Genomic DNA, 21,467 nt, shown 5'->3' with positions numbered 1-21,467 from the left:
CACATTCAATTAGGAGTTTTTAACCTAAGGACCAGGGAATGACTGTATATATTACAAATAGGAAAGTATGGAATGAGGAAGTGATGAGTGTCAGACTGTATTGTGAGTGGTCAAATCATTTTGTTACTTTGGATTCATATTTTCTTTTTTGTATCCGTATCACAAAGTAAAATATGTGTACTAATTATGTGATTCATATTTCTGTACTTTGTGATGAAATATGCCAATCAGAATGGCTGAGTTTCATCTTATTTTCAAGAAGGGTCACCCCCGTTTCAAATATCTCATGAGTAATGTTTAACTTATTCAGCCTCTGATGCTTTTTTGCGTGATAGTTTGGTACTATGTTTTCACCAAAGACGAGCAACATTCAGGCAAATTAGTTCATGTCAATGCAATTGAATTCAGGCAGATTAATTCATCTCAATGCAGTTGAATGCAATAAGAAAGCAGATGTACTTGGGGTAATTAAAAGGGAATTAAATTTATTAGACTTTTAGCTCACCTCATTTCACAAAGGATATCAGCTGACTTAAAAAGTTGGCATACAATATGATTTAAAAATAAGGTGAACTAGTATGGGGAGGAGGATATATTTGAAGAATCCAGTTAAAATTCTTTAGCCTGAGGCAGTGCTTTGAATGCTTCTTGAGTATGTCAGCTATTTGATGAGACATGCTTTATTGCTTTTCTACTTACATTCGCATAGCCACTTTTAAGCAGAAAACCTGCATGATTTTAAACTTGATTATCAAAAAATCTTTTGAATTGAGTTATCCTTACTGAGCTGTGCCCTTGACTAATTTTTGGAACACAAATATTAATAGAAAAGAAGAACATTGAGAAATTCTCAGGGCAATTTATGCAGCTTTTTGTTTCCTCTTTAGGAAATGATGCAACATCAATTGTCAACTGTCTTCATATTTTGGGTCAGACTTTGGATGCAAGGTAAATGGATACATTTTTATTTAAATCAATGAGTGTAATAATGATATACAGGAATAATAAGAAGAACCTAGTGTCTTTATTCTTTGGAGTTGCAATAAAGACTTAAATGTAGGTGAAAAGAATATCTTTTGTAAATTAGTAATACAACGGCCTTTTATTATTTTTATGATCATATATATATTGTTATTTAAATTTTGAGTAATTTCTGTAGGAGCTAGGTATGTAATTGAGGGTTGAATTGGGACTGTATTATGTGAGGTAAAAATGATGAACTACAACTCTAGAGGTTTTATTAGCCTCAAGGCGTGGTGGTGGTTCTCCATATTTCTAATAACATTTAGCTTTATAGGAAATATGAAGGTTTTATTCTCATTTTATAGATGAGTAAAGTGAAGCTTAAGATTGCATAGTAAGTGTGGAAATATACCAGTTTCCAAGTCTGTGCACTTTCTACTCTGCACTACTATTAAAATGACCAGAAATCCAAATACAAAACCAATTTGGTTAGCATGATTGATTCAGCCTTTAAGCCATACATTTAATTTACTTATTATCCAGGATACATCTAAATAAAAGTTTCTAAAAGTCTTCTACAGGGAATATGCGGTGATACTCTTGAATTATCCATTTTTGTGTTTAAAAGTTTATTTGAGGTGTTTTGTATAATAAATGAAGAAAGGAGATGCTACCATACACCTTCATTTTCTACAAGAAATGGCGGCTTTAGAGTGTCACTTCTCTACAAAGTTCAGCCTTCAGAGCTTATTTAGAAAAGATTGATTGTTACCCTTAAGGTAAAAAAAAAAAAAAAAAATCTGTATCATTCGGTAACGTGGTTTAGCCGGCATTAAATGTTTCTTTCACACCCATAGCCTCAGAAAACATTCTAGTTTTGTTGGATTTGGGATGAACTAAACTGACTCAGGAGCTGGGTTTCTTAGTTATCAAGTAAATAGTCTCAATATTTGAGACCACAGGTGGAAAACGTAAAGCATTAGAACTGCCGTTTGCTCGGAGGTCCTAATTAAGTTGACTACAAAGGCATTTAGGAAACGTTATGCATTTACGGAGAGCTATTGCTGTAACTTCAAGTATATACGAAAGAATTATTTGAAAGTGGATTTAAAAAATTGAGTTGACTGAGTGAATGTCGTCATGGACAAAAATAAACACGATGTAGGAGCATGTTTTATTTGGATTTCACGTGCTCCTCTCACAAGATATAAGCTGTCTCTTCTTTACTCCCTAGGACTGTGATGAAGACTGGCCTGGAAAGTGTTAAAAGTGCACTCAGAGCTTTCCTGGACAATGCCGCAGAGGATCTGGAGAAGACGATGGAAAATCTTAAGCAGGGCCAGTTCACCCACACCCGAAACCAACCCAAAGGTGTTACTCAGATTATCAATTATACCACGGTGGCACTGTTGCCAATGCTGTCATCATTATTTGAGCATATTGGCCAGCATCAGTTCGGAGAAGATCTAATATGTATGTAAATCTATTACTTAGAGTTTCATTATCTACATAGTACAATCAGAAATCAGCCACATCATCGAGGTTATTCAAACACTGCTTATACATTAAAATGTTTTTTTGGTTTTTTTTTTAAGAACACTTGAGGTTGACATTTGAGTTACAAAACCAAAACCATTCTTAATAGAGATAGATCTCTGAATCACATGGATTCACAGAAGGGACCAGTAAGGTACTGGTTATGGACAGTCAGGCCCACATTGTTGACATCCAAGTTCCAAATTTTACACTTTCTGTGGTGTCTCTTTCCATGGAAATTTTCTAATGCAGTTTCACCAAAGGACATGCAGCATTAAATGTTTTCAGATTATTTCTGAGTCGATGCAGATTGTTTCTGCAAGCTATCCTACCGATAAATTTGAAGACTGCTGAGACAAATTCTGTGTCTAAATAACTGACCTCCTAGGGTGGCTCAAATATCTTTTGTTTATAGGTTTCAGTCTCTTTTCATAGGGGATTTCATCAGCCGTTTCGGGCTGGAATTCTGTAGTTATTAAAAATATCCTCAGAATGCCCAAGGTTGCGTGGAAAAGGAACCACATGACCTAAGTTCCTGCTCTCCTGCCTGTATGAACATGAAAGATGATATGAGCCCTTGTCTACCAGTCAAGTGGTTCTTGCTTGCAGACCCACCCACTCAGACTCTCAGTGTTGTAGGTCTCCCCGGTGAAGTACAGCTCTGTGTAAAAACCACCTGTGTTCATCAGTGAATGACATAACCACTAGTTTCAAAACATTGACATTGACACTACTTGAACCAATGGGAGCATTACTTACAGCCCCCTGTGGACACAGAAACAAATATGGGGGATGAGGATGATTTCTCCATTCATGTCATGGTGTGTCCTCCGGGAAATGGTAGCAGAGTTGGCATTAGAAATCCAAGGTTCTTAGTTTTCTTTGCCTGTTGAGCATGTTTATTGGATCAGAGATCATCTAAGAGGTTTTACTTGATTTTCTAGCTTTAAAAACTACAAGAGTGACTTACTTATGCCTTGAATTTCAGGTCATTTCAGAAATAAATGATACACCCCGTTCTCTAGCATTCTTATTCTTGTTCATTTGAGAGTTAAAATAAAAGGTACCGTCTTTATATACCTTTGGAACAGGAGTCAAAATGGACCTGTCCTCCCAGATATCCTTGTGCTTAGTTTTATTCTTGAAGAAATCCTTTATTCTTATACCTAAAGAAATTGTTCCTGATAATATTCTGTCTGTATAATCAGAGCACAATTCTTTAGAATGCTTTCAGCGCCTTCAAGAAAAAATTTTGTTTGAGAAAAGGGTCTTAAATTTCATTTTATGTGTGTGTTCTTGTATTGCTTTTTTTCAAATATTAAAATGTTAGTATGCCTTTAATATGGAATTTTGTTGTTAGCCTAAACTTTCTCAGGACAATGTATTGATAACAAGTGTTTCTTTTTTAAAGTGAGATTCTCTTTTTCCTTAGTGGAAGATGTACAGGTATCATGTTATAGAATTCTGACTAGCTTGTATGCATTGGGAACCAGCAAGAGTATTTATGTGGAAAGGTAAGATTTTAAAAGTTTAACTCTGTATTAATAGTTTTTTCAAGTGTTATGATTATTTATTTCAAGGGTCTTCACTTTATAACTTTTTCCTTAGTTATAAACTAAACAATCAGATTGACATATTGAATTCCTTGGGAGTAATTAGACAATCTTTAAGCTAAATTTGAATTGATACAATAAAAGACAATGGCGAATTATGAACAAAAAATGTAGAGCCATAGTGGTAACGCCTATATTTAATATAAAGTTTAAACTTAGAGTGTTAATGAGTCTTACGAAGGAATCTGCTAGTACAGTTTCTAATTCTATATTGGAAATACAAAATAAGAATGAATATAGGCAGTTATTAAAAGCAGTTTAATTTTTTCATGTTCTCAAGTTCAAGAGGAGAAGATTAGCAGAGTCAGATGTTGTGGACAGGTCAAGTAAGATAAGGTGTCCCCACTGAACTGAACAAGAGAGATCACATGGGCAACTTCTGTAAGATTTCTGTGGAAGAGAGAAGAGAAAGAGGGCTTTTTTAAACGTTAGAAGAAATAAAAAGACATTCTAATAGAAGACCAATTAATGAAATAAATAAGTCAAGGGATATTCTGAGAGAAGAATATTGAATAGATGTAAATTCTCCCCAAATTAATCTTAATTATAAAGAATTTCAAGTAGAGGGCTTCCCTGGTGGCACAGTGGTTGAGAATCTGCCTGCCAATGCAGGGGACATGGGTTCGAGCCCTGGTCTGGGAAGATCCCACATGCCGCGGAGCAGCTAGGCCCGTGAGCCACAATTACTGAGCCTGCGCGTCTGGAGCCTGTGCTCCGCAACAAGAGAGGCCGTGATAGTGAGAGGCCCACGCACCGCCATGAAGAGTGGCCCCCGCTTGCCACGACTGGAGAAAGCCCTCGCACAGAAACGAAGACCCAACACAGCCATAAATAAATAAATTAATTTATTAAATTAAATTAAATAAAGTATAAATATTAAAAAAAAGAAAGAAAAGAATTTCAAGTAGAAATTTGTTTTTTGTTGAACTTGAAAAAAAATTTTAAAGTTCATTTGAAAGAATCAATGCATGAGACTAGCCAATAAAATTTTGAGAGAGAAAATTAGAGTAATAAGGGCATTCACGTGGCCTACCAAACATTAAAACTTAAGCAACAATAATTAAAATAAGGTGACAATTACAAAGGGATAGGAAAGTAGATCAATGGAAAAAGATAATTGAGTTTACTCTGAATATTTTTAAAATTTTACCTGCATTTTAAGTTAAACTATCAATAGTTTCATATGATTTTTATGGCTATAAAATATTTTATCCTAAGGAAGTATTATAATTTATTGAAATGTTCCTGTATTTTTGACATGTAGGCTTTTTTCTCTTTTTCACTTACATAAATAATGCTAGATCTATGTTCATAGTTTTCTGTGTATATTTATTTTATTTCCTTTATCAGAATTTGGAGATCTAGGTTAAAGAGTATGCATGTATTAGGGGTTTGTGATACACATTTTACTATCTTTAAAAAAAAATGATTCAATTCGTACTTTAAAGTTTTACAAGAGAATTCTCATTTCCTCACATTTCTCATTTCTGATTATTATCCTTTTTTACTATTTATAAATTTATTAGTTGAAAATGAGATCCTATTTTTATTTTCAAATGCATTTTCCTCATTACCAGTTACTAGTTATTTGTGTGTGTGTGTTTACCTTACCATTTGTACTTATTTTATAAATTGCCTTTTCTTACTTTTTGTCCATTTTTCTATTAATGTATTATCTTACTGATGAGTAATAACCATTGTATTTATTAGCTATTAACTTCTTGCCTGTTATTTCTCCTGCTTTTATGACTTTTAGCGTGTTTTTACCTTTATAGTGCTTATATACAAATCATTATGTGCAGATAGTTTTTTATGACATGAGAATTTTGGATTTTTATATAATCAGATCTAGCAATTATACCATATGTGTTTCACCCCCTTAGTTTCATGATTTTAAGAAGTTTATACTATACCCTTAATAGCTAGAAATTCAAATATTTATTCTCCTAGGTTTTTCATGCTTTCAGTTGTTTAGATCTACTTTTTAATCCTTTTGTTCATTCAGTAAATACTGATCAAATGTCAGATTCTGGGATACAACAGTGAACAAATAGATCCCTGCTCTCAGAGAGCTTATATCAGGGAGAGAAACAAGACAAGAAAACTGATGAACGTAACAGGGGCAAGTTATTGTGTGTGAGTTGGCACACAATACAGAGAATGACACGGGGTAATCAGGAGTGCATCTTGGAGAACATGGCTTTTTAGACTGAGAACTTTCTCTACGCAACAGGAAACAGGTAGAAGTCAGGTGTAAATAGGTCTGTGTGTAATAGCCTTCATCGTCTCAGTGAAGTCTGACTTGAGTCTTCAGCCAGATGACAGTTGAAGAAACAAGTGTGAGAAGCTTGAGGGAGGCATAGAATGTCTGAAATGATTGTCTCTGGAGTCTGAAGGGATTTACTGGAAATGAGCCTATTTCCTGTTTCTCTTTGGTGTTATGTAGAATTCAAATTCAGTTTTTTAAATTGTCCACCACGTCTCTAATATAATGATTTATTAAATATTTCTCTTATTTACTGATTTAAAACAAACTCTTCATCGTATACTAAGTATATTTGCTAGGTTATATTTCTAGAATTTCTATTCTGTTCTAAATTATTTGATTTTTAAATGATTAGAGCAATACCATCTAGCCTGAATTGTTAGTATTTTCTAATACATTTTAATATCTGGTAGTCCAAATTCTCTCATACCTCAGCAGTTACTGTTATTGTTGTTACTACTCTTGCCTGGGTATTTTTCTTGATAGAATTTGGGATCTTTCTGTTAGATTCTTTAAAAAGATATATATTTTTTCAGTTAACTTTGCAATTATAAAGTGAGTTTGGGAGAATATAAAAATAAAAATTTGAAGGTGAGTAAAAGGTATTTTGAAAAAATGACACTATACTAAAAAGAAAAGTAGTTATTTTAATACAATTCATCTAAAAGAAAAATTGCTGTTTCCAGAATAGCAACAGAAATGATCAGAGTTGGTCTGAGAGTTACTAACTGAATTTATATCTTAAAGTGAACTATTAAATAATTCAGATGAATTATTAATGAAATAAAAGGACTAGCCCAGTCAGATGTCTGGAAATAGATTACCTACTTTGGGGTCATACATGAAACATTTTAGGCTATTAAATTCTTAAAGTATTTCTCATTCTTTTAAAACATTTATTGAACCCATATTGTGTGCCAGAAATTTTGCAATTCTGTATCCCTGTTTTTAGGTAAGGAAAGAAAAACTTGAAAAGAGTAAGTAATTTTCCTATGGTGAGTGACACAGTGTTAGGGCTAAGATCTGGACTTGGGTCAGTCTGAATCAAAGCCCGTGCCCTTTGTAATTTCTTGATGTCCTAAATTATCTTTAGTAATGAAATGTGATGAAATATTTGAATTGAACTTTATCTTATTCAGTGTCGTTCTATGAAGGGATATTTTCTCCTAGCTGAATATATATCTAGTCATTTTTAATTAAAATATTAGATAATCAGACAGTGTTAATTTTAAGTATGATTTTTTTTAGTGAGAAATTTATAACTGTCTAAGAGGATTATGTAATCTTAATTTGATCCATTTTATTGACTTTTAAATAAAATACATATTCAAAGTCATTTAAGGAGTTCATAATTTGCTGAAATAACTCTCACATTATTCTATATTTAATAAACACTTAACATGCCAGTAAAGTCTTGGATGAAGTAGGTAACTGAGGGAGAGAGAATTTATATCAGTGGCAAGGGAAGCCTTGAATAAATTGATCAGTCTGATTCCCTTCCTTCCCTTGAAAATGATAAATTAATTTTAAGTGTTACCAATAGTTTTTAGCATCTAATATGTCCTTATATTTCATAGCTACCCTGAAATTACTTATACATGATAAATTTTCAGAAAGTTTTATTTGTGTATTGTATTAGTACTTGATTTTTAAAATTTTTATCAAAATCCATTTATTCACATGGCAAGAATTGTTCCTTAGGTCATCATGTTAAAAGAAAGAAAGAAAAAAAGTGAAATGTCCAAACTTATGAGGGAATTTACAGGGCTTGGGTTTTTTTTTTCTTGTTGTTGTTATTTTTGTCTGTACTGTTTTTAACTTCTTTTTAGCTGACAGATAATTTAGGTGTGTTTTTTTTTAATGGCAGGGAATTTGCTATTGAAAGCACATGATGTTTTGCAACATAGAAATTGGATTTGAGGGTTAGTTTTTATCAGTAGCAGTAGCGCTATGATTGTCCTTCTTTTAGGTTGACCTTTCCAATTTTAATATAACTTCTTCAGTTTTTCACTTAGAAGACTTAAAAAATATAAGCGTTTTCCACTTATAGGCAACGTTCTGCATTAGGAGAGTGTCTGGCTGCCTTTGCTGGTGCCTTTCCTGTAGCATTTTTGGAAACTCATCTCGACAAACACAATATTTACTCCATCTACAATACTAAATCTTCTCGAGAGAGAGCAGGTAACACAGAAGCATGTGCACTACTTGATATTTGAAGCTAAAACTTAATGACATTTGTTGTGTTTTCTGACCGTGATTTTTTAATGGGCTATTTTAATTTATTATCTCCATGTTATTTGTTCTTAGGTGTTATTATTTGGAATTTTTTGGAATGCTGTATACTATTTCCGTAGTGTTTCTGAAAGAAAATTAGTTTAATTTCTTGTAAGTCAATGAGCCACAGACAAATTAACCCTCTTAATAATAAGACAGAATAATCAACAGATATGGAAAAATAGGTCAATCTGATTTCTGATTCAGTTATCTCTTATAGGTAGTCAGTAAGTGTATGGTATTCTTATTTGTTACAGTTATAGATTTGTACCTTTCATTTCTCTTCGTTCACCAGGTATGTCTATCTTATTGGAACAGTTTTATTCCATGTGATGTTTTTCTAATAGTTTGGTCCTCTAAGTCTGATAAAGTATATTTTATTTTAATCACTTTCCAAAAGCCCTCAAGAGTTTCCCCAACTTGAACAAGAATTATTAGCTGTTCACAAATGCATACCTCTCTGTTGATGAGATCATTTCTCTGTGTAATTCGTGTCTATATTAGAGCTACTGGTTACACTGATTTTATAGTGAATTTTTCAAGTAAAGAACCTTTTAAAAACTTGAATAATCATTATTTAATTTGCCTAATTTATGATTCTAATTTCATATCACAGAGGAAGTTAAAGAAAAATATGTTGAATGTAACTTAGCAATATTTTTCTATTTAAGTTGCACAATATATTTGTAAACAGTAAAACACAGTTGAGTTTGGATTGTTAATTATCTGTATAAGCATGTCTTATTAAGTTGTGTTATTAAGGATTTTTGATTCATTAATATTTTTGTAATGAATCAAGAATGAAGCAGATTGTTATTTTGTTACAGATAAGGAAATACACAGAGCAGATAATTTCCCCGCTTATTTTCTATAACATGTCGTTTGCATAACAAAGGAAAGGAATTGCATTTAATGATTCTCCTTCATTCATTTTTTTAGTCAAGTCATTCAACAAATGATCATTGGTAGATGGAGAAGATGGTATATACAAAGATAAATAAGATTTGATTTTTTTCTTCAGGGAGTTTTTAGTTGCAGTAGAGGGAGAGAGACTGGTGAATATATGTGATAGAATTCAGAATAAAGAACACTGGGGACACAGAAAAGCAGTTTGAGCTGAGAGCACCTGGGAAGACTTAGCAGAGTTTGTACAGATGAGCCTTGAAATTAGGAACACTGAAACTCTGGTACGTTAGGGGAAACTTCAAGTACTTTGAGGTGGCAGTAGCTTTCAGGGAAGAAAGAGAAAAGATGAGGCAAGAATGGAAAGCCAAGAAGAGGCGAGGTAGGCTTCCTGTGTCAGGTAAGGAGTGGGGACCGTACCAGTGCAAAAAGGATCCTTTTATTGGCTTTAAAAAGGGGAGTAACATGAGTAGCTTTGCATTTTAGAACTCCATCATGGCAGAAATAAAGAAGACGAATGAGTGTGCGTCACCAGTTAGAAAATGATTGTGGTAATGCAGAAGAAATCTAATTGGGCAAGACCCCTTGGATGGAGTCTATAGTGAAGAGGTTATGAGAAATCCTAGAGGTGGAATCATCTCCTGTAGGAGATGAAGGAGCATCAGAGCCTAGAATTTCTCCCAGGTTTCTAGCCTGGGTGACTCATTAGATAATGTTGTCCTCACGAGACAGTAGTGCAGGCTCAAGAGGTAGATTGGAGAGGAAAGGTCAAGTTTAAATTTAGACCCATTGTATTTTAGTTGCTTTTGACACATTCCTTATGAGACACAAAAAAAAACTTTAGGGAATATGGCTTTGAGAGTTATTCTCTTATAGCAGAAGCCCATAGGAATGGCCAGAATTGCCTAGGCAAACATATAAGCTGAAAAAGAGAAGTGAGTTCAAGATAAATCCCTAAAGAAAACCCAGATTTAAAAGTTCAGCAAGGAGAAAAGAGTTAGCAAAAGGAGACTGACAAAATTCAGAAGAGAGTCAAGAAAGACTGAATGCATTGAAGTTAAGGAAAAGGGGGATTTTAGGAAAAGGAACTTTGGTCAGTGATGTGAAACGCCCTTGAAACACTTAGTAAGATAAGGATTGTAAAAGAATAAATTCGTTCAGTGGTGAAAAGCAGAATCCTTCATTTCTGTGGCTAGGAGAGCACTTGGAAAGGTAAACAGTCTAGGAGAGAGCTGAGCATGTGTATAGGTTTGCTGGGGAAGAGGCAGTAGAGAAGGAGCTGAAAATACAGTCCTGAGTAAGGCGGCTGCTGGAGGGTAGACAGCATCAGAACACAGGCGAACCATGAATAGGGACCTCAGAACTCCTGCTGAAAAGGGGAACAGACGTGAATGTGAGACCAGACACAGAAATCCTGTCCAGATGAGAGCAGGCAGTTGGAAGAAGAGACATCTGATATTCCTGTTTGTTCTGAAGTAGAAGGATAGGTCATTTGCTCATCTTCAGGTGGTTGGGTAGGGACTCAGGGAAAAAGAAAGTTTGAAATAGCTGCCATGGGAAAAGGGAGAGGCACAGGGAACTTTTATTCAATATCCTGTGATAAACCATAATGGAAAAGAATATAAAAAATGAATGTCTCTATGTGTATAACTGAGTCACTTTGCTGTACAGCAGAGAGTGGCACAACATTGTAAATCAACTACATTTCAGTTCTAAAAAAAAGACAGGAATCCAGCTGAAGGCATGCCAGGTCTGGCTGAGTTTTGAAGCCCAGTGTGAAATGGTTGCTTGTGTCTGTTTCGGGTCACTTCTTTCACTGAATACATGTCATTCGTACCTGTGCTTCTCTAGCTCTTAATTTGCCAACTAATGTCGAAGATGTTTGTCCAAATATACCGTCTTTGGAGAAACTCATGGAAGAAATTGTGGACTTAGCTGAGTCCGGTATTCGCTACACACAAATGCCACATGTGATGGAAGTTATCCTGCCCATGCTGTGTAGCTACATGTCTCGTTGGTGGGAGCACGGACCCGAGAATAATCCAGGAAGGGCTGAGATGTGCTGCACGGCTCTGAACTCAGAGCACATGAACACGCTGCTGGGAAATATCCTGAAAATCATATATAATAACTTGGGAATTGATGAGGGAGCCTGGATGAAAAGGTTAGCAGGTAAGACTGGGAAGGAATGTGCCACTTCCATTTGTTTTATTTCCAAAAAGATTTGAAATACAGAAGACTAAAATTTTTCTGTCTCAATCTTTGTGAATATTTGCTCTGTGCTCAAAAAATATTCCTGATTATTTCTGTCATGCTGTTCTAAAAAAAAAAGTAGATTTAATCAGGCATTGGGTAACTTTCCATATAGTTACTACTTTTAAGTGAGTAAACATTTTCTAGATTTGACTAATCTCGCTAAGATTAATCAGTGAACACAGCAGTAAAAATTAATGATTCTGCAGACAGAGACAAAAATAAAACTGGATTTTGAAGCCACCCAGGTTTAGTCATCTCTCTTAGCAGGAATGGGGGAGGATAATCAAAAGATACAAATATTTACATTTAAGCTTCTCTATCATTGCACTATTTATATTGAGGAATGGGAAGCAATTTGAATGCCCAGCCACTAGAGTATGGTTAAATAGGTTGTGCACATCCATATACCAGAATATTATGCTTTTCTTCAAACATTAAAATTTCAACAATATTTTATGATGTGGAAAATATTCAGAGTATCATGGAGGGTTAAAAGAAGAACTTTAAAAATTTGAATTCAGAAGTTTGCATAAGATATTACTTATTGGTAAAATTTCCAAAAAAAATACACCAATGTCTTACTAATTTGGGTAGGGTAATTATGGTTGATTTCTAACGTTTCCCTTTTATACACTTCCCCAGTGTATGTATGTTACTCTTAGGGAGAAAAAAATTCCTTTTAAAATGGCCTAAAAAACAAACTTATGGTTACCAAAGGGGAAAGGTGAGGGGGAGGGATTAATGTATATACACTACTATATATAAAATAAGTAATCAACAAGGACCTACTCTATAGCACAGGGAACTCTGCTCAATATTTTGTAATAACCTATATGGGAAAAGAATCTGAGAAAGAACGGATATATGTTTATGTATAACTGAATCACTTTGCCGTCTACCTGAAACTAACACAGCACTGTAAATCAACTATACTCCGATATAAAGTAAAAATTAAATTTAAAAAATGGCCTAATCAAGTTTAGAACTGTTGCTAACAACTACAATTATTATTAAGTAAAAGAGCAGTATTATATGTAATACAACTCTTCCACTGGGACAAGGATGGGGATGGTTATAATGAGATGGCGTAGTAGTTAAGTAGGTAGTGGTCTCATATAAGTATTCAGTGGTGTGTATCTCTTCTAAAAAAAAGGGCCAGGGGACCTTTTCCATTTGGGGACTTTTCTTCTTTGTGTGAAAATAATTGATTTCCAAAGTGAATGAATGTCTTTTTTAAAGTTCTAAATTAGCTGCCAATTTCTTTCTTTCTTTCTTTTTTGACAACAGGGAAGCGCATCAGTTTCAATTCAGTAATCATTTTTGAACAGCAGCTATGTAATTAGGTTTGGGACTAGAAAAAGGACTGAGGCATGGGCTGAATTCTAAGGGAAGTCATGTGCTGGAGGAGAGGGAGGCTTAATCATGCTATACAATTGTAATGACCATCTAATCCTCATTTTAATGAATGTTTATGCAGAGCAGAATACTAATGTCTGTCTTCAAACAGTATTTTCCCAGCCTATTATAAATAAAGTGAAACCTCAGCTCTTGAAAACTCATTTCTTGCCATTAATGGAGAAACTCAAGAAAAAGGCAGCGATGGTGGTATCAGAGGAAGACCATCTGAAATCCGAGGTCAGGGGGGATATGTCCGAGGCTGAACTTCTCATTCTAGACGAGTTCACCACGCTGGCCAGAGATCTCTATGCCTTCTACCCGCTCTTGATTAGATTTGTGGATTATAACAGGTAGAATGTTCAAAAGTGATTTAATTTCTCTAATTCCGTCGTAACCTTACTGCGTTCGTATGTCCCAGTGGAATTGCTTCATTCACTACTTAGCAATGAGTTTGTTCACAATGGTGACATTATCAGATGTGAATTTCACCAAACATCTTAAAATTACAATTGGAAATCCCATTGTGGAGCAGTTTGCCTTGCGGGTGTAAAAGCTAGCACTTTGACAGTTAACAATGTTTAAATTATTTTAAATGTTACAGCTGTACACTGAAGCCATTTATGAGCTCTGTGGGCAAGCATGCTCGCCCTCAGCTTACTCGGTTTCACATTTAACTTTAGGAGGGTGATTTTTTTTTTTTTTAATTAACTTTAAGGAGTAACTGAGACACCACTTTATTTATTATGTGATCTAGGGCAAAGTGGCTAAAAGAGCCTAACCCAGAAGCAGAAGATCTTTTCCGCATGGTTGCCGAGGTGTTTATCTACTGGTCGAAATCCCACGTAAGTAGGAAAATACTGGCAGTGCTTACTCTCTGGAATATGTTAAGGACTTTCAAAATTTAATCAATTTTCCGATCCCCTTAGTAAACACCTATCAGAGTGTTTCTCAAGGTCATCTCCTTAGTATCACTTAACTGGTCAGGAGAGAGACTAGGTTTCCCTGGGGAGTTTGATGCAATCTAAGCCTTCTTTTGAGTTTTGTAATTTATCTTCAAACCATCACAGAGATTTTTAATTGTGCTGAGTATTTATCATAATCAGTAGGTTTTTAGATGAATGCCTAGTGTTAGTTTCAAGAATAAGGAAAAGAATCTGAATATGTGCTTTTGAATCTCATGGATATATTTAAAACACAAATCTGTTAATATATGTTATATACGTTCTAACCCAAATTTTTAAAGGTGAAACTATGTGAGCAGTTATAATATTATTAATAGTAAAATTAGAGTGTTAATATGAGCTGAATGAAAATTGAGTCCTAGTCTATTCACTGTTCTTCATACAAAATCTTTTATTACTCATCAATTATTAACATATTTAGATGCTTACTATGAAATTATTTTGTTTGGGTTATGTGCCTTTAAAAAAGAAACACGTATAATTAGATAGTTAACCTCTCTTTTGAAACTCTGTGATTATTTCTGCTTTTATTCTGTATTTGCTTTCACTACTACCACTGCTTAAACACTTGACTTTGCCAGTGTTTTTATGTTCCTAAATTAAAAGTGAATAAAATAATTATAGGGTATATGAAAAAGTAGATAAAATATCTGACAGAATGGAAAGTTGTGTTATAGTTGTGCATGCCCTTAGGAAATCTGTGTTTATCCCAAAAGGCAGTATATGCTTTCCACCAGGTAGTTGGTGTTTGAATATTCATTCTACCCCTTGGTAGGTGTGTGACTTGGTTACTTAAATTTTCTGAACCTTAGTAGTCCCATCTTTGAAACATACATATTTCTATCTAGTTCCCAGAATTGTTGCCCCCAGCCAAGCACCCTCATTGGATATTCAACAACTATTTGTTTCCTTTCTTTATAAGTCTTATATATCAAATTACTACTTATCTTTGTAGAAACTTTGGGTTCCTTTGTAACCTCTATTACATGAACTACTTATCTGTGGTTTTAATTGAAACTTCCTTTGGGACTTCTCAGAATTTCAAAAGAGAAGAGCAGAACTTCGTGGTACAGAATGAAATCAACAATATGTCTTTTCTTATTACGGACACCAAGTCAAAGATGTCCAAGGTATGACTATAATCTGTTTTACTTTCTAGAAAATGTCTGAATATAATGTTCATTAGTTGAATTGGTTGATATTTTTTAGATCTTTTGAAGGTTTGTAACTGGAATTTGATGGATTTGATAATATGTTTACTGATTAAACACACATACACACACAGTTTTAAGGGTACCTGGGACTTATTATAATCAGGTGTGGCAAGACATGGAAATGACTGTCAGGGGGGAAGAAGATTTTACTCACAGTTCCCTGGAAACAGCAGGCACAGCGTATAGTGAGGACACATGGGGAAGCACCAGGGTCAGCCATGAGGCGGAGGGAGCAAGGGGAAGATGTGGACAAGAGCCTTTATTATGGTTTCTGTGGAAAGGAGCAGGCGAGGTAGGGTAAGCAGGTTTAGCATTGGCTAGCTTGAATCATTTCAGTGGGCTCTGGGGTGTAGAGACTGTCCCTAGTTGTCTGGTACCCGGCCCTGGGTGATGAGGGCAGGTGGATTGAGATTCAGGTAAAGGAGATGATTGGAAGACAAGGACTCTGAATTGATTGGTTTGTATATGAAAGGCGTGCTTGCAGGCAAGTAATTTTCTATCTCTAGGAATTGACTAACCCTGGGAGGGACACCCAAAGATCAGCAGGGCCCATGATGTCAAAGCATCAGAATAAAAAGACATGCTTAATATACACACACACTCACAAAATTGCCAATCAGTATGATATACATATAATTAGTCAATAATATGTATTCATCAGAGGAAATGTATGTACATTTATGTGTGTCAAATAAATACACCGCAAAATAATTAGCTGCATTGTTTAAGAACCACATGGATGAATTCTAAGTTCTCACATATGAAATGGAAATTTTTGTTTTCTCCATCACTCATGTTGGGGACTGGAGGACCTTTCAAAACACTGAAAAATATGTGCCTTTATTTTTTGAATTACCACTAAATAAGAAAATGAATGTATTAGATGGGGTAACACACAAAATATGCTACCAAGTGGCCAAAGATGCAAAATAGTGTGGCACTGTGGCCACGGAAATCAGTCTCGACCAACTCAATAAATTATGGGAAGAGAGATGAACCCCAAGAGTCCATCTGACTTGTTTCATTGGCGACCACCAGGACAATAAAATAGCATCACCCTTTACTCTAGTCTTATTCAGAGTTGTAAATGCCATGTATTTGATACTATTACACATGAACTCAAAGCTAATGCTGGCTGAAGCTTTGCATGACTAGAACAGTTGTCCGACTACCACAGGCTATTACTCTGTGCGTCTGTGCTCTTGAAACACTCATAAAAGATGATAAATTTTCTTTCCTCTGGGCAGACAGTAAGCCTAAAGAGTGAGGAACTGCTCCTTCAGAAGATGCTATACTAAGAGTATATATTTCACAGGGATGTTCTGAACTGAAAACTGTTAGTGAATTACCCTGCTTTGTCAGTGTGTTGTCAATTTAGGCCAGTGTGAACAAAGGCGTAGAGAGAGGGCATAGGAGGTCAGTGTTTTCTTTTGGAGGATGACAGTGACTCCAGCGTATTATCAAACTCAAGATAAATTAAAGGTCTTCAGAGCAGAGGTCTGCACACGTCTATACAGACATCCTCTTCCCTCTTTTCCATCATTCTAGTCCAATGATTCTCCAAGCATACACTCAAAAGCATTGTACATCCTGTAACCTACACTGAGGCATCTACAACCATTGACACTTACTCCTATTTTCAGGAAAAAGTCAAAAGTAATGGATAGGAGCATCTCAAATTTAATGTCCCCCCCCCAAATTTTGTTAACCCTTTTAGTCTTTTACCTCTGACTGCTAACACTCTGAGACGAGATGGATCGCAAATAACAGTAATATTGATGAAAAATTTAGAAATCAGCGACTATGCCTTGCTTGTTTGCTTTAAAAATTTTTTTTTGCCTGCATATGTGCTTGACATTTTATATTGTGTAAGTACTATAAACTTTTTTCCTAGAAAAAATGTTTCTAGTTCAAACAATGGAGTCAAATATACTAACATGTTACATATATTGTTTTACTAAAGTAATCATGATGTGCATGTGTCAACATGTGGACAGATTTGAGTGTCACTGGTTGGTCATAGCAGTGTCATAACTGCAGTTTTTATCAGTGTCATTGAGGTTCTCAGCTGACCACAGATGGCAAGAAGGATTCAGAAGTGGAAGGTAGTCAGGGCATGAGTAAGTTCTGTGCCAAAAAGCTGTATCATTTGGGTCTGGTGTCAAGAATGGATACCAGTAGGGTGGCCAGAGGTCTTACATCTGAAACTGAAATGAACAGAGAGGTGTTCCCTCCTGAAACGCTGAGAGCAGAGAGATGCAGAAAGCTTCAGGGATTTCTGTGACAAGACCTTAAACCATCTGTCTAGGGCATCACAGCAGCCGATGGAGCCACCCTCCCAGAGTCCTGCAGGAAAAACGAACTCCTTTTGGTCAGAGATTGAGACCAAATGCAAACACCAACCAAAGGACACATTGTCACACATCAGTCTTCAGCCAGTCGCTCGAGCAGGGATAATCACTGTTTGTATGGAGTGCCATTTCCCAAATTAGAAGAGTATATAAGTTGGCCAGCAGACCAATTTGGAATAGGAAATCTGGGATAGGGAAGCTCATTTTGACTTAAAGCAAAATATATGTAGCCCGGAGAGAGGCCAGTGCATGTATAATTGGCCATGATACTCTGGGAGTTCTATTTTTCTTATTTTTTGAGGAACCTCCATGCAGTTCCACAGTGGCTGAACCAGTTTGCATTCCCACCAGCGGTGCACAAGGGTTCCCTTTCCTCCACATTCTCACCAAAACTTGTAATCTCTTGTCTTTTTGATGAATAGGCTCACTTTTATCCTTCATATATCTAAATTTTCATAAATCATTTATGATTTTATGTCTATTTGTGGGGGGGGTTGTAGGCCATTTTCTTGTAGGAATATTAGAAAATTCTTCCCTTTTTCTTGGTCCTCTATTAAATTTTAGGTTATCTTAGGTGAAATTGTTGGAGCTATATTTGTGGTGCATGCATGTGTCTGTGTGTGTGTGAGAGAGAGAGACAGACACACACACACACACACACACATACAGATTGATTTAAGAGAGAGGTCACTTATCCGACTCTCCTCCTTAAATATGCTGTTGACAGAAATAATAAACCATCTGTAATAGGAATAGAAAAGAGTTTTATTTGAGCCAAACTGAGGACTATAAGCCGGGAGACACAGATTCAAGAAGCAGTTGAATTATGTTCTGCCGTACTACCAAATGGGGGAGACTTACAAAGGCAAACACTGCAAAGTTACATAAGTTATTTGTCAAAAATTATGACTGGACCTGGCAAGAAGTAAGTGTGCTTGTTAAGTAAGGGTTGGTTGGGGTCCGAAATAGTTGCATAGTTACCAAGGAGATCTTGAGACTACAATGCTGCAGCTGGCAGCTGCTAGCAGATGTTTTGAGAATGGCTGGTGGTATCCTTGAGACTGGTACAGTTCAGAAAATTCAAGTTCTCTGTGATGCAGGATCGTGTCTCAGACCACATTCACAGTGGCCACTGAGCTCCATTTTGGATGTCTGAGCCACAGTTACTCTATTTTAATTTTTTAAATGCATTTGTTTCTTCAGTGGTTAAAGCAGATGCACAATGCATGTTTGATGGGTCGCAAAACAGGCTGTTCTAATTAGCGTAAAATTTAAGTTAAATCATGTGTAAGCCAGAATGACTTTCCCAGACCTCAGTATGTGAAAATATCTTCCATCAGTGCCTACATATTGACCATGTTATTGTGTATTCATATCTGATTCAAATGTTAGGATTGAAAATGAACTATGCAAATTTAATAGTTTTAGCAGTTCTGTTCAAATTATTGAACAGCTCCTATGAGTAAGGCACAGTGCTTGGTTCTGCATATACAAAAAGGAACAAAATAGGTTTGGCCACTTCCCTAATGGAGCTCCATAGTCTGGGGAGGAAATCGACACTGCACAAGGAAAAACCAGCCCTTATAGATGTACATGAGGATATTTGATTGCTCGTATATTTAATTTCTTCATACCAACAGTGGACTATATCACGCATAAAAGTTCAAAGATTTATTGACTGTTCTTTTCAGTTTACAGATTTCCTATGGTATAGAAAGCAAAATGATGTTTTGAGCAAAAGTAGGAATTAATTTATCTAGTACTTCTCAAAACTGAGCAGTGTAGAGTTGCCTTTAGTGTTGATTTAAATTATTTTTATTATAAGGTTGCTTAAATATTTATAAATATCAAGCCAGGTATAAGCTCCTTCTACTTTTACAACAGTAAAACCAAAAGACCTTTACAAGTTAAAATCAAAGAAAACTTCAGCACCAGTAAAATTTAGACTTTAATGTATTGAGTAATATTGTTTTGCAAAAACTAAATTACCAGTATTGGGTAGAAATATGTTTGCATAATTTATATCAATTTCCTTAATTTTTAGGATGGTGGTTCCTCATTTGGGTAATTATTTTTATCAGTGTGGTTAGGTTTCCTTTTAGCAAAGAGCTCATGTAAAACCACTGATTCATTATTTTTACGGGTTAATCAATTTAATAGTACAAATAATTATTCACTGTGCTTTTTCTACTAAACTTACTGAGAGTACTCTCTTACAAATTGGTACAGATAAAAGCGGGATCCACACAATAAGTACATCTCTTTGGAAAGTGAATGTGATTCTTATTACTGTGGTTCAGCTATTGTAGGTTTGATATATCAATATATACTATATATGTAATAATATAATACATTATATAATATATATTATATTATTAACATATCAGCTACCATTACCATATGATTTCAGATGTTTCAGTACTTTTACTTTGCAAAAAACTTCTTTCATTATCATGTTGTGATATATTTTGCCTTCTTTTGGGGAAAGCAAATCATTTGTATATTAAATGTTCTTCTAAATTTCTCAGCCCAAAACTATTACAGTATATCATTATCATAAAACTATCTTCAATGTTTGATTTATTACTACAAAGAAATTTAACATGCACGAAGAAGTGGATATGGGACAGCTATTTTCATTTTAACATTAGAACATGTCCTCTGAATAGAAAGACGAATACTCACTACCCAGTGAAAATTAGACTCTGTCATTGGAGGTGACCCTGGCACAAGCATAGTTTTCAACAAAATCACTAGAGAACCCTGAAGTATCATGGCTGTTCTCAGTTGTAAACAGGTTATCCAGAGATAATCCTGAATATTTATGTAACACTGATTAGTATATTACGTCTAGATTAAGGCCCTGGGGAGACAAGTGTTCAGCCTGTATAAAAGTCAAATATATGAGAGTTTTATATATGCCGTGTGTGTGTGTGTGTGTGTGTGTGTGTGTGTGTTGCAAAGCAAGCATTTGTCAAAGCAAAAACCATTTATTCTTAATCTTTTTTTCCCTGTTAACCACCAAAAATCATAAAACATACAATATCTGAAATTACCATGGATTTTTCATGCATCCATATGCCCCTCTAAAATTACAATGTGCATTTTCCTTCTAAAATTATATAGAGGGAATTCCCTGGCAGTCCAGTGGTTAGGACTCGGCGCTTCCACTGCCGGGGGCCTGGGTTCAATCCATGGTCAGGAAACATGATGTGGCCAGATAAACAACAACAACAAAAAGAAACAAAAAAATAAATAAACCTTTTTTCTTTAAAAAAAAAAAAAAAAGATTATATAGAAATGCCCACCAGTAAATTCTAGTGATTTGGGAATCTGAGAGTAGGACTTAAAATCAGCAAGAGATGCTGAGAAGGAAAGAGAAAGGGCATCCTCAATAGGATTCCTAAACAATAGGGACCAGCAGAAAACGAAGAAGTTGAAACTACAGGCAAGTTAGAAAGGCTCATAGTCCTATGAGACAAGAAGTCATTGCAGATTCCAACACTTACCTTTGTTCTGTAGGCAGCTGTTTCTGATCAGGAAAGGAAGAAAATGAAGCGCAAAGGAGACCGGTATTCCATGCAGACCTCTCTTATCGTGGCAGCTCTGAAGCGATTACTGCCCATTGGCTTGAACATCTGTGCCCCTGGGGACCAGGAGCTCATTGCTCTGGCCAAAAATCGATTTAGTCTGGTAAGGCTCCTGTTCCTACCAGCGGGAACGATCATGCA

The 21,467-nt window shown here is 35.4% G+C and overlaps 1 protein-coding gene across 1 annotated transcript in view; it reads left to right on the top strand.

Moving 5' to 3' along the window:
• The window catches only part of RYR2 (ryanodine receptor 2), a 537,153-nt gene that overhangs the window by 405,176 nt on the left and 110,510 nt on the right, over positions 1-21,467 (top strand). The window contains exons 64-72 of the mRNA XM_061190410.1: positions 888-948; positions 2,198-2,436; positions 3,932-4,013; positions 8,429-8,559; positions 11,407-11,727; positions 13,319-13,559; positions 13,964-14,051; positions 15,209-15,301; positions 21,259-21,429. Of these exons, the coding sequence (XP_061046393.1) occupies positions 888-948; positions 2,198-2,436; positions 3,932-4,013; positions 8,429-8,559; positions 11,407-11,727; positions 13,319-13,559; positions 13,964-14,051; positions 15,209-15,301; positions 21,259-21,429 (1,427 nt within the window). The remainder of the gene's footprint in view (positions 1-887; positions 949-2,197; positions 2,437-3,931; positions 4,014-8,428; positions 8,560-11,406; positions 11,728-13,318; positions 13,560-13,963; positions 14,052-15,208; positions 15,302-21,258; positions 21,430-21,467) is intronic.

The sequence above is a fragment of the Eubalaena glacialis genome, chromosome 1 (genome assembly GCF_028564815.1).
Source record: "Eubalaena glacialis isolate mEubGla1 chromosome 1, mEubGla1.1.hap2.+ XY, whole genome shotgun sequence".
NCBI classification, from domain to species: Eukaryota; Metazoa; Chordata; class Mammalia; order Artiodactyla; family Balaenidae; genus Eubalaena; species Eubalaena glacialis.
Note: the sequence above shows the minus strand (reverse complement) of the source record. Positions and strands in the feature narration are given on the sequence as shown.